The 12,607-nt window shown below is 34.8% G+C and overlaps 1 protein-coding gene across 1 annotated transcript; it reads right to left on the minus strand.

The window, feature by feature from the left end:
- Positions 1–4,545: 4,545 nt before the first annotated feature.
- LOC137741560 (metallothionein-like protein type 2) lies at positions 4,546–5,491 on the minus strand. The gene is made up of 3 exons (XM_068481256.2): positions 5,354–5,491; positions 5,139–5,219; positions 4,546–4,954 (listed from the first exon to the last, which is right to left on the minus strand). The coding sequence occupies exons 1-3, from the start codon at positions 5,404–5,406 to the stop codon at positions 4,861–4,863; spliced, it is 228 nt and encodes a 75-aa protein (XP_068337357.1). The 5' UTR covers positions 5,407–5,491; the 3' UTR covers positions 4,546–4,860.
- Positions 5,492–12,607: the final 7,116 nt, after the last annotated feature.

A 12,607-nucleotide genomic window follows, 5' to 3' on the forward strand; every position in this document is an offset into this window, starting at 1 on the left:
TACAACCAACTTACTCTCCACACTCATATTATTTTTAACTAAAATACTAATATTTCTTTAAACCCAAGTTTACTACCTAATCTACCGTCACAAACTCAATTCAACATGTAAATTTTTTTTACACCCATTTAGAAAATAAAATTCCAATTGAATAATTTTTATTAATGAACTAATATCTATTTAATCAAATTCCATAAGCATAAAGTCGTATGGCCTGCTTTCGTTAATGTAATACAGTATTACGTCGTAATTGATGTAGTACAACATTATTCTGTGTAGAAATTAATAGAATTTCTTAAGATGATGTGCCCCATTGCTGGAGCTGCAGCGTACATCACTATGGCTCCCATGGCTATTGTTGCTAGCTAATTTGTTTGTATTTTGATGTCTCTTTGTTGTGGTACCTGCTGCCTCCTAGTCAGCCAATTTTCAATTATTCCATGATCTAAGGTAAGTGGTAGCAAACAACATGCTCATTTACTTTCGCAAGTTCTAGCAAACCCTTATTTCTTTAGGTTAGCCCTAGATTTTCAACCACGCTAATGGAGTGGATTTGAGGAAACCAAATGGTTTCGCCACCATTTACACTACGAAACACAATAACTCATCTTTTCAACTTTCAGCGTTTGACCAAAAAAACAAAAAAAAAACTTTCAGCGTTGATGGTTGTGAATTGAAACTTAAAAATCGATCTTCTCAACTCCAAAAAAAATTGAAATCAAACGAAAAAAAATTGCATAAATCAATTTATACCTAAGTTGAAGGATTTAAAACTTCAAAATCACCATCCAATGATTAAAAAAAAAAATTTAAATAAAAGCTTGTTTTCTCTATAAAAGCTCTTAGGATTTTAGCCGGAATGAACATAGGATAAATATTGCGTGAAACTAGGACTTAATTATTGCATGTGGGTTTATTGATAAATTTTAGTTTTATTGTTGATCTTATTGTGTACTTGATGCTAATAATGCAATAGGATAAGAAAGACAATTCACATTTAAAGTTTAAGTTAGATGTAGAAAAAAATTATATGGATTCAAATAAAATTTCTTTTTAGAGTATCTCTGATAGGACTTTATTTTGAGGTCTCCACTACCACTCGACTCTTGAGAACTCTTTTAAGGGCTTCAAAGGAATATCCGGTTCCTGTAAGAATTAATATTAACTCCAAGGGAGGGTCCTTGTAGTATGAATCTTAAACTTAGGGACTAAAAGATCAAGAAAACCATTGTTAGCAAAACAATCGTTGATCTAAATAGTGTAGTTATATGTATTGTTGGCTTAAAACAAAAAAATAATAATTGCAGGACTCGCGCCTAATGCTGCATTAGTAGTTGTCTGGAGATTGTGAGTTGTTTGCGCGTGTATGAGCCACGGGTCGTGTAACTCCACATTGTGGGGACCATTCCCACTCAAAAAGCAATCTTGGTCCCACTCCTTTTAGTCCCTACATAGTCCTTAATTGTGGAAAATTTTTGGAGCTCTCATCAGTCTCTCTACCATAAGGACCAGACCTCGGCCCAATTAGAAGCCACCAAGTTTTTAAACTTAACACTATGCGGTGGTAGGGACAATGTTAGGGCACCACTGAAGATGCTCTTAAAACATCTCCAATACTACTAACTACAAATTTGTTAACTTAGCAGAAATTCTTTTCATAATGCTAGAAAAGGTCATAGTTAGAATCTACCTTCCTAAATTGAGAAGGAAAAAAAAACTATAGAAAATTATTGGCATCTTAAAATTTATTGAACACTCTTCATTTAATCACATACTAAAAACGATTCACATTTACTTTTAAATTAAGGAATTATCTTAAGACACTCGACTTTTTTTTTAACAAATGAAATTATTTACATTAAAGGGAAAGGGTGGTAGACTTAGCCTCACACTGAACTAGCAATAATATGGTTCAAATTTGTCTTTGGCGATAATCAAACATAAAACCTATGACTTACAAATGAAGAAAAATACCACTAAAATATAGTACTAAGTGGCAAGACGCTTTACATAGTCAAACTTTCACACCAACACTCTTGACATAACACCGTTTAGTGGGAATCAACTAAAAATTTGAACCATCAGCAGTTGTACTCTGCAATATTGTAACATGTTGACATACAATGATTACATATACCTTGTATTTTCAATAAAAATTACTAAATTAATTTCAAATGTTTAGTTGTTATGGACTGAAACTATAGATATACGGCAGTAGAGTTCAGCCAAATATCTAGACGTGACATATATTTTGTATTTTTAGTAAGGACTATTGAAACTATAGACATATTTTTGGTACATCTCCGCCGAAATATATTTATGTTTTCGGTTGATGGCTACCGAAAAACTTGTCGTGGTATACAGTTTGACCCATAATATGACATCGTTAAAATTGGTGCAAAATGAAGGGGGGGAAAAAAAAATTAGGGCCTAAATAGTCATTTGCATTATAAATATAACATATAATCAAAACAGTCTTTAAAATTTCTTTGATATCGTGGATATTTATGTGGAAATATCTAAAAATATATCAAAAGATGGTGAAGTCTAAACTTCACCTCATACCGGAGAAACTCTTTAAGTTTAGGCTAAAATCGATATATTTTGTCGATATTTCCGACATATTGTTTAAATATCGAAGAAACTTTTATATGTCGTCCAAATCAATGTTTGACATTCCCTAAATTTTTGAATTTCCATCAAAATCAACCGATATCAATAACGATATTCTATCTGTCAATTTTTTCCCAAATTTGTATATTAATATTTTTACGCATATCGATATTTTAAAAACTGCATACAAGTCATTCACTATTAAAATTTTATATCAAGCCTGTTCAACAAATTGTGGAGTATAAAACAACGGATTTGGATCCTCTCCTGAGCCCAAGGATAGGATCCTCCTGATCAAGTAGTGTGGGCTGTTGGATTTTTATCCAACAACTACAAACAGGGGATCCCCTTAAAGTTATATTAATTATAGCCGTTGAATGAAAATTCAACGGCCCACACTGCTTGATCAGGAGGATCATCTCCTTGAGCTCAGAAGAGGATCCAAATCCTAAAACAACCTAAAGAAACTATTAAATTTAAACCCATATGCAAAGTATTGACCACAATAAAATGGATCAAGAAGAGAGATGGGCCAAAGCCCATTAAAGCCCAAGGATGTAAGGGTTCTGATGCCATTCGCCGGTGCGTGTTTTCTTTCCACTTTGGTTTGGCCCAAGTAGTCTTTTTATCTCCCTTACATCACTTGCAAAAGTAGCATACGTCCCCCTTTTTAAGTTCTGGCTTTGGTTGCCGGCCGATCACTCTTCATTTTCGATGTCTAAGTTAGAACTTTATCTCAAGTGATGATAAAAATGGATTCAATACAAGAGTTTTAGCCAAATGGTGGATTTTCCAAGTGAATAAATACATCCCTAATACGCCCCTTGTCATTTCCATCTCAACATGTTTGTGGATCACACACTCGATATCACTATAGTTGTTGATAGCTAGCAAGGGGATGCCTAAATAGACAGATCGATCCTTCTAGTGTTTTGGTTGTCACCAAAATGTTTTTACAATTGGTACTACTAGACGGTGTCTCTGTTGTTTTACACCTGCTACCCATTTAAATAATTACTCTCTTAAACAAATCTTGAGATTGCCTACGAAACATGTTTGTAAGATAGTCCAAAACGTAGTTATAATTTTAGCCACTAGGTTAGCCTAATTAAGTTCAAGGTTCGAAGTCTTCTAATATTATAAAAAAATAATAGTTATTTTTTTGTTTTGATTAAACGATAGATTTATTACATTAGATGTTATATTAGAGAGTCGAGGGAGTTCGAACCCGTACAGTGGCGCAAGGGCAACACACATCTTCATTACTGTGATGGATGGCCACTTGCATAAAATATAATAATAATTATAACGTATAAAATTATGCAAAGAAAGAATTCAAGCTTCTAATTAGTCAGTTATATGAGTTGAATTAATCAATTGTGTGATTCGAATTAATCAATTAAATGGTAAAATATTTTGTGAATCCAATTCTGATCACATCAGGAAAAAGTAAGAAGATAGGAACATGACCATACTACGGTCATGCATAGAGGCAGATTGTCTGCTCTCCTAATATGGTGCTCTCTCAATGTCCTCCTATTTTGTTCGGTTACGGTTAAACCACGTCAATATAAAACTTAATATGGTGCCCTCCCCATGCCTTGCTATTCTATGCGGTCACGGTTAAGCCAAGTCAATATTTTTATATTGACGTGGTTTAATCATGACCGCACAAAATAGGTGAGCATAAAGAAGACACCATATTAGGAGGGCAAACAATCTGCCACCGTCATGCATACTGCCTAATAGTATTAGTGGCTTATCAATTAACAGATCAAAGGTCAACTTAAAGGAGCTTTAATTGTTGATAGGGAAATGTTTTTTATTCCCATTATTTTGCTTCTTTAATTTGTATTATATTATTTATTTTTATCTGTTGATTTTTATTTTGTTTTATTCGATGTAAATACCCAAAATAAATAAGAACGTGTATAAAGAGATAAACGGTCATTTTCCTTATTCATCCTACTGCAATTTTATCAAGCATTTTCAAACCCAAACGAAACACCCATCAAACTGAAATCACCAGAAAGTAGAACAAACACGGAAATATGAAGAAGAAGGATACAAAGGTAGACACAAGCCACAAAGCAAATCCCAAATCCTTGCTAGCTTACTAGGAGATTCATGGGTTTCCAAATCCCATGAACAATCTTATTTTACAATATTCCAACTCTTATACTCTTTTTCTTATTTATATAGACCATCACAGCTTTTTCTTTGAGTCTTGACTTCGGCTTGCTTCGATCATTTGTGGCACCCGCATGAGGTGCAGCTGCAGTTTGAGCCACACTTGCAGTCGTTCTCTGCTCCATAGTTCATCTCAGACCCCTCGTAGAACCTGCAAAGTATTTCATGAAATTAAAACAAGATTTTTTGATACACCAATATTGGGAGTTAGGCTAAGTTACACAATATTCTTATAAATCGTACTTAAAGGTCTCTCGCGTACAAGTGAGCAGAAATACTAATAGATCATAGTGCTACTTGCGAAACGGAGATCTTAAGAGTTTATATAAGCTTACATCTTCGCTGGTGCAACCCCAGCAATGATAGTCTCAGTGGAAGTGGTCTCTGAGTAACTCAAGTCAGGGTACATGCCACATCTACACATATATACAAAGAGAAATCAATATTTTTAGGAAACAATGAACAAAGTAATTAACTCCTAATTAAGAATATAATTAGATGTTATGGAGAATCATGATAGCATAAATGGCTATTGGAATGGAAGAATTACTTGCAGCCACTGCCGCACTTGCAGTCGCTACCACAGCTACAATTGCAAGACATTTTTTTCAAAAGTTAGCAAGACTACTAAAAGAACAAGGAGAAGAAGGTGTATTGTTGGGAATTGAATTCACTCAAAGCCTGGGATGGGTTTTATTGTGAGGGTCTCAACTGCTATTTATAGTGGAGTTGAAGGTTAAAGTCGTTGAGATCCACCGTACACGTGGATCAATCCTAGGCATCTATCAGAATTATTAGAATTAATAGAGATTAAATGCCCTGGTTAACAATCCATGTATTCAAATTAGAAATTCTTTTGGGTGTAACTGGCTAAAACGTTGACATGTGATGTGATGTTACTAAATAGGCTTGTAATAAGGGTAGAAACCTAATGGATTTGCCCAAGATCATACCTATTTTTTGGGTTATGGTTGACTCGACTTAGCCTTAAGGCTAGTTTGGTATTGTTGTGCTTTGAAGAAAAAAAAACTGTTTCTGCTATGCTGTGAGAATAAGCTCATTTTTGTTGCTTCACGTTTTCAGCTTTTTTTCACCCAAAACTGTAAAAATAAGTTGTTTTTAAGTGTTTACCAAACACCTTTTTGAGCTCAGCTTTTTTTTTATACTCACTTTTTATAAAAGCACTCAGTACCAAACCAGTACTAAGCTCATTTTCGCTGCTTTACGTTTTCAGCTTTTTTTTGACCCAAAACTATGAAAATAAGCTGTTTTTAAGTATTTACCAAACACCTTTTTGAGATCAGCTTTTTTTTTTATACCCACTTTTTATAAAAGCACCTCAGTACTAAATCAATACTTAGGCCATCCCTAATGAAGATAGCTATAAGGTCATAGACCATTTTTTTGTCTGTGTTGGTAAAAAACTAAACTTCAATGGAAGATAGACAAAAATGTGTGGAAACCACCAGGCCATATAATGGCCTTTTGGCTATCGGGCTGGCTACTTCCAACTACCATCTAAGCCCATTGGTTGGAATAAGAATTTTCTTCGGATCCTCTTTGTAAGGATTTCAATGATCTGTGTATTATGTTTGTTTATCGTAAATCGTGCGGTTAGAAACCATTTTAAATTATTTTAAATTGTGAGGGTCTCAATTGCTATTTATAATGGAGTTGAAAGTTAAGGTCGTTGAGATCCACCGTACACGTGGATCAATCCTAGACATCTATCAAACCTATTAAAGTTAATAGAGATTACGTGCCCTGGTTTACAATCCATATATTCATATTGGAAATTCTTTAGGGTGTGACTGGCTAGAGCGGTGACATGTAATGTTACTAAATAGGCTTGTAAAAAGAGCAGAAACCTAATGGATTCGCTCGAGTTCAAACCTATTTTTCGGGTTATGGTTGGCTCGACTTGGCCTTAAGCCATCTCCAATGGAGATGGTTAAAAGGTCATAGACCATTTTTAAGCATGTTCTGGTAAAAAACCAAACACTAATTGAAGGCTAGGCCAAAAATGTGTGGAACACATCAGGTTAAATTATGACCTTTTGGCTATCTGGCTAGCTACTTCCGACCAACCTTTTTTTTTTTTTTTTTTTTTTTTTCAGATGAAACTAAAAAAAAAAAAAATATATATATATATATATATATATAATTTTTTCCTATAAATACCTATAGCATTTCTACACCATTTCTCACTTTTTTTTTCACCCTTACATACTATCTTACCTCATTTTTTTTCTAGTTTTTCACATTCTATTCACTTCAAACATTCTTTTCATACACACTGCTATCTTAATCTCTAGTTGTTAGCATGCAAGTAATATTAAAATATTTAATAAAATATGCAACAATACCAGCATGAAACTTAAACAATATGTAACAATACCAACATGTTGTACTAATAAGTTAAAGAACAAACTTAAAAATAATAAATTAATATGGGGCTATGTTTAGCCCCTTTCGTTTGAGATGATATATAAATATAGTCTAACACTGTTCATTTAAAAATAATATTTTGTAGGGTTACAATTTTGGACTGAGTTATACTTAGCCCCTTCGGTTAGAATTGGCCTTAGGATCGAGCTTTATCTGCCTAGGCCCGATTTTTAGGCCCGACACAATATGACTTGATGTAATTTAAATACTTATGAACTTTCTTTAATATAATTAACTTGTTTTTCCAATACTAATATAATTTTTTTTAACAAATAATATTTTTTTTTAACAAATGATATTATCTACACCAAAGGAGATAAGGTGGGCATAGACTCACAATAGGCTAGCAATAATATGGTTCAAATTCATCTTCAACAATAATTGAACCTAAGACCTCTCACTTACAAGTGAAGAAGAATATCACTAGACCATAGTACTAAGGGCTGGTTTGGTATTGCTGTGCTTTGAAAAAAAGGTGCTTCTGCTGTGCTGTGAGAATAAGTAGTTGTGAAATAAAACAGCAGAATGTTTGGTAAACTTTTTGTAAAAGTGCTTTTGAAAAAAAAAAACAGTATTATAGTGTTTGGTCTACTTTTATGTAAAACAGATGTGAAAAAAAACTGGTTTTTCAAAGATGGGTTTTGCAGCTTCTTGTTTTTGGCTTTTTTCCACCCAAAACTGTGAAAAAAAACTGAAGCGGAATGTTTACCAAACACAAAAACAGCTCCCAGTTTTTTTCAGAATCATCTCAGTACCAAACCAGGCCTAAGTGGCATGATATAATTTAATTGACTATATTAACCAAACAAATACCTAAATTGAAATGGTAATTGACAACTAATAAAAATAAAAGGTCTCAGGTTCAATTCTCAATATTTCACCCATTATATGTGATGATCCATCCTGAATTATTATATATTTTTATCTCCGAGTATGTAAAGTGACGATAATGTCCTTGTGGTCTTGTGATGTGGATGTACATATGCAGTTTTAAATTAATTTTCTCACTGACATAATTAAATTGTACTCGACGTCACGAGCGTGTTGACGAGAGTTAGGGTTGAACCGGTTCCTCAACGAAAATGTTACGACGATTTAAGAGCGAGATTGGATGGAATTATATTTTTGGGTTGTTTTAGTTCCTTTGGACCAATTATTTAGGCCCTAAATCCCATAGCCCAATCAGGGCTCGTGACCCTTTTATTTTGGCCAACTCGTGACCACACACGCACACACATGCACACGTATACATGTTTCCCTTCTCTCTCTCACCTTTTCTTGATTCTTCTCCCCGTCCATACAACCCGTAAATCACCCACGCAGAAACCCATCAAAACCTCATAGATCAAGCATGAGGATAACACCCTCGTGCTCATCTCGACTTCACAAACCCGGTGGTGTCCCTTGCTCGAAGAAAGGACGTGTAGAACTCGAGAAACCCGAGCTCCGGCGAGGGGTCCAATTTCCTCCGACATGATCGCGAAAGATTTATTTGGTTTTGAGATTCAAGAAGGTACTCATCTAATTTCCCTAGTATTTTGGAACAATTTTGGAGTGGTTTGAACGTCAGAACACTTAGGGTCGTGAAGTTGCAGCTTTAGCCGATTTTTCCAAGCTTTATCCCGACCATTTTGCATCGTTTTTAGGACCTCAAATAGGTATGGTTGTGTTCTATTCTTTAAGAGCTTCAAATCCATATAAAATTCATGGATTTTGGTTGAAAAATGAAGAAGATATTGAAGTTTGAAATTTTTCCAAAATCTGGCATAACATATGGCAGATGGAGGCGGCTCTGGCAGAGCCAACTAGAGAAGGAGGAGAATATTCTGTCAACTTTGACAGAATATACTGACGGAGTCAGGTAACTCCGTTAGTTTTAAAACAAAATATTCCCTAACGCCGTTAGGGATTCCGTCAGTGTGCCAGGCACGTGCCTGCGCGTGGCCGGCGCATGTGGCCATACCTTGGCCTCCACGTGAGGGCGCGTGTGACATCCAAAATTTTTTCTAAAAATATAGGGGTATTTGTGTTGTTGAGTAGATTACGTTGGTATATTCAAGCACCTCATTTAAGCAACATATGAGGAATTAAACCTAAGTTTGTTAATGTGCTATCGAATTAACGTTAAATTAGTTATTTCGCATATAGTTGAGACATACCATGTACAGCTGAATCTATAGCTCATCAAGTATGCCTGCACACGAGTCGGAACCACTTATTATGGTTTGTACGACAAGGCATAGTCCTTCACGTAATGTTCACCTCCCGCACCGCACGCTCACCTTGGATCCAAGTTTGGTGCACAACCCTGTCGTATAGACCACAATAGGTGGTTCCGACTCGTAGGTGACCCGCGATTATTCACACAGCCTTCACATGATCGTAGCACTTGAGCATACTTTTCTACACCCAGCCTGTCATATAGACCACAATAGGTGGTTCTGACTCGTGTGCAGGCATACTTGATGAGCTATAGATTCAGCCGTACAAGTCACATTAGGTGACTCCGGCTGGTATACTATTTTACATTGATTCGTATCACCTAACTTACACATTTTATGGTTGAACATTTTGACATGGCATACCTCTATTTTCACTGCTTCTAAGCATTGTTTTTATATACTTACATGTTATTATTTTCTGGGAAATTATACGGGTTTTACAGTGAGGGGTTAGTATGTTCATAAGGACAACTGCGTTTTCAAAAGCTTTGTTTTTGCCCACTCACGTTTTCTGTTTTACGCCCCTCCAGGTTCTAGGTAGCTAATAATCCTTGGTGGCCCACGAGAACGTCACGGCGGTTCTAACATCTCCATAAATAAGTCGGGATCTTTTCCCTGTTTGTATAATTAGCACTTAGTTGGTTTGACTGCACTGTTGGATTGCCTATGCTCTGAATATTGGTATTTGGTACTTGATCACTTTCACACACTTATCTATTATCACTAGTTAAATTAGCTTAGCGTTTTTATTTATTCGCATTTACCTATTACTATCATCACTTTTGTTGTACACTTGGCTACGTCACCCTTACGTGATGGTCAGCACATCTCAACTTCGGTCGGGGTGTGTCACTATTGAAATAAATTTCTTCTGTATATAAATTTGTCACGTTTCAAAATAACTCTAAACTGATGACAATCAATTAGTAGCACTCAATTTCTATATTGATAATTAATAATAATTATTTCAACCTAGTGGCACTCAATTTCTACCTTGATAATGATTAATTTTTTTTAGTGGCACTCCACTTTTATTATTTTCAAAAAGAGGTTTAATGTTCAAATATGATAACATAAGCACATAAACAATAGTTTAAAATTAGAAAGATTTTTTTTTTTTTTAACAAACGATTTTATCTACACTAAAAAGGTTGAGGAGTGTACTAAACCTCACACTGGGCTAGCCATAATAATGTGGTTCAAATAGGAATACAATTAGGGTATAGAAAATTAAGAATCTTATTTCTTATCATTCATGTGCATCACTCACATTAATTCCTTTTTTTATTATTTGGGAATAAAAACTTGGGCTCCTGAAGGATATATTGAGGAACTTTTCTTGAAAATACTCTCAACTTAATTCTCTCAATTTATTATTTGGAAAGAAAGAATTGGCTCCTTAAGGATTGAGGAGAACTTCTCTTTAAAATATATCATGGCATATTTACAATACTTTATGCTTTTACCGAATTTATTTGTCTGTTTTTATACAATTCGATAACTAAACAATTTTAATTTTAATTGATTTTTTTGCAAGGGAATTGTTATTAACACTTCAGAAATCTCATTTGACACTCCGAACTTTCTATAATTAGAAAGAAAAATACACTTGTGAGGAATATAAAATGAGATTTTTGGAGTGTTAATAACAGTTTTTTTTGTAAATATAATCTTTAAATAATGATTATAATATGAACAATTTCGATAATTAATATAAAATTATGTAAATATGTCACAAAGTATTTTTTAATAAAAACTCTTTTTTAGACTTAAGGAGTCAACCTATACTTGAGTTTCATTTGATTGGTGGAGTGGGCCAAAGTAGTTCATTTCTTCCTACCACACGGCACCTGCACAACCAGGTCACCTTTTAAGTGATGGTGGCTGTTGCCAGCCGACGGTTCTTCGATGCCTATATTAGAATTCTATTTCAAGAAATGTATGGTTTTTTTCAGGTAGACAAACATATATGAGTCCAATATGTTCTTGTTTTGGCCAAGACTTCAACTCAAGGTAATAAATTAATCCTCCATGGGTGGTACGTACCAACAGAGGGGATGTTGAGGGTGTCCAAAAGGTACAGTGGCACAAGACTGAATTTTTGAGAGGTCCCATAATTTTTCATCTTTCTATATAAATATATATGAGTATTAATTTCTAATAAAAAAATTTTAAATGAAAAGAAAAATCATCATTGTATGATTTTACAATTGATTAAGTGGAGTTTATACTTAATATATTAATTTTTTACTGTTCTCTAGCAATAAAAAACTTGTGTATTACTTTCTTCTATTTTTTTTATGAAATTTGCATAGGCTCCCAAACTGTCAGAGACGGCCCTGCCTACCAGCTCTCTTTACCTGCTGAACTCGTGTAGGCATCTGAAAGAGATTGATTATGAAGATGAGGAGGGCACACCAAATGACGATGGATTACACAGTCGGGGATAGCGGCAAATGGTAGAGGACGTGGTTTCGGAGGCAGCTACTCAAGGTGGCCGCGGTCGTGGCCATGGGAGGGGAGGATGGAGGATACAAGGAAGAAGCACCTCATGCTCAAGGTGGCCGCGGTCGTTGCCATGGGAGGGGGAGGATATGGACGTGGCTGTAGGTGGAACATCATACAAAAATGGCCAGTGTCTAGTAATGAACGCCTTATATTATCACAGATCCATGTTTCCGTTTTCCCATGAATTATGCCGTTTATTATTATCCCCGGTATGGAAAACTACTAGTTTTAACTCTAAGACATGATCATAGTAGATTTAGTTTAGAGCTCCAAGATGGAAGTAAATATCTTGTTTTGTCGCGTAGATTACGTGCGATGTTTGAATAGATGAAATTAATCATGCCTTTAATTAATCAATTATATGACTCTTGGAATGAATTAATTATATGGTTTATCTCTTGTGTTTCCCTTTTTTTTTTGGGGTCGAATATCCCTGGTGTTTCTAAATTCCAAATCTGGTTATATCAGATAAAAAGTCAGAAGATAGGAACATGACCTAATAGTTGGTGGCTTGTAAAATATGGATTAAAGGTCAACTCAAAGGAGCTCTCAATGGTCCATATCCACTACAATTTTATCCTTCATTTCCAAACCCAAACACACATCAAAGTAAAACCCACAAGAAA

Source organism: Pyrus communis, chromosome 11 (genome assembly GCF_041283825.1).
Source record: "Pyrus communis isolate YQ-2024b chromosome 11, ASM4128382v1, whole genome shotgun sequence".
Taxonomy (NCBI): Eukaryota; Viridiplantae; Streptophyta; class Magnoliopsida; order Rosales; family Rosaceae; genus Pyrus; species Pyrus communis.

Bases quoted from the DNA above. Each gene is read 5' to 3' on its own strand.
- LOC137741560 (XM_068481256.2), bottom strand. From the start codon at position 5,406: ATGTCTTGCAATTGTAGCTGTGGTAGCGACTGCAAGTGCGGCAGTGGC. The intron at 5,220-5,353 runs GTAATTCTTCCA...ATATATGTGTAG, and splicing joins AAGTGCGGCAGTGGCTGCAA to ATGTGGCATGTACCCTGACT. The intron at 4,955-5,138 runs GTAAGCTTATAT...AATACTTTGCAG, and splicing joins GGGGTTGCACCAGCGAAGAT to GTTCTACGAGGGGTCTGAGA.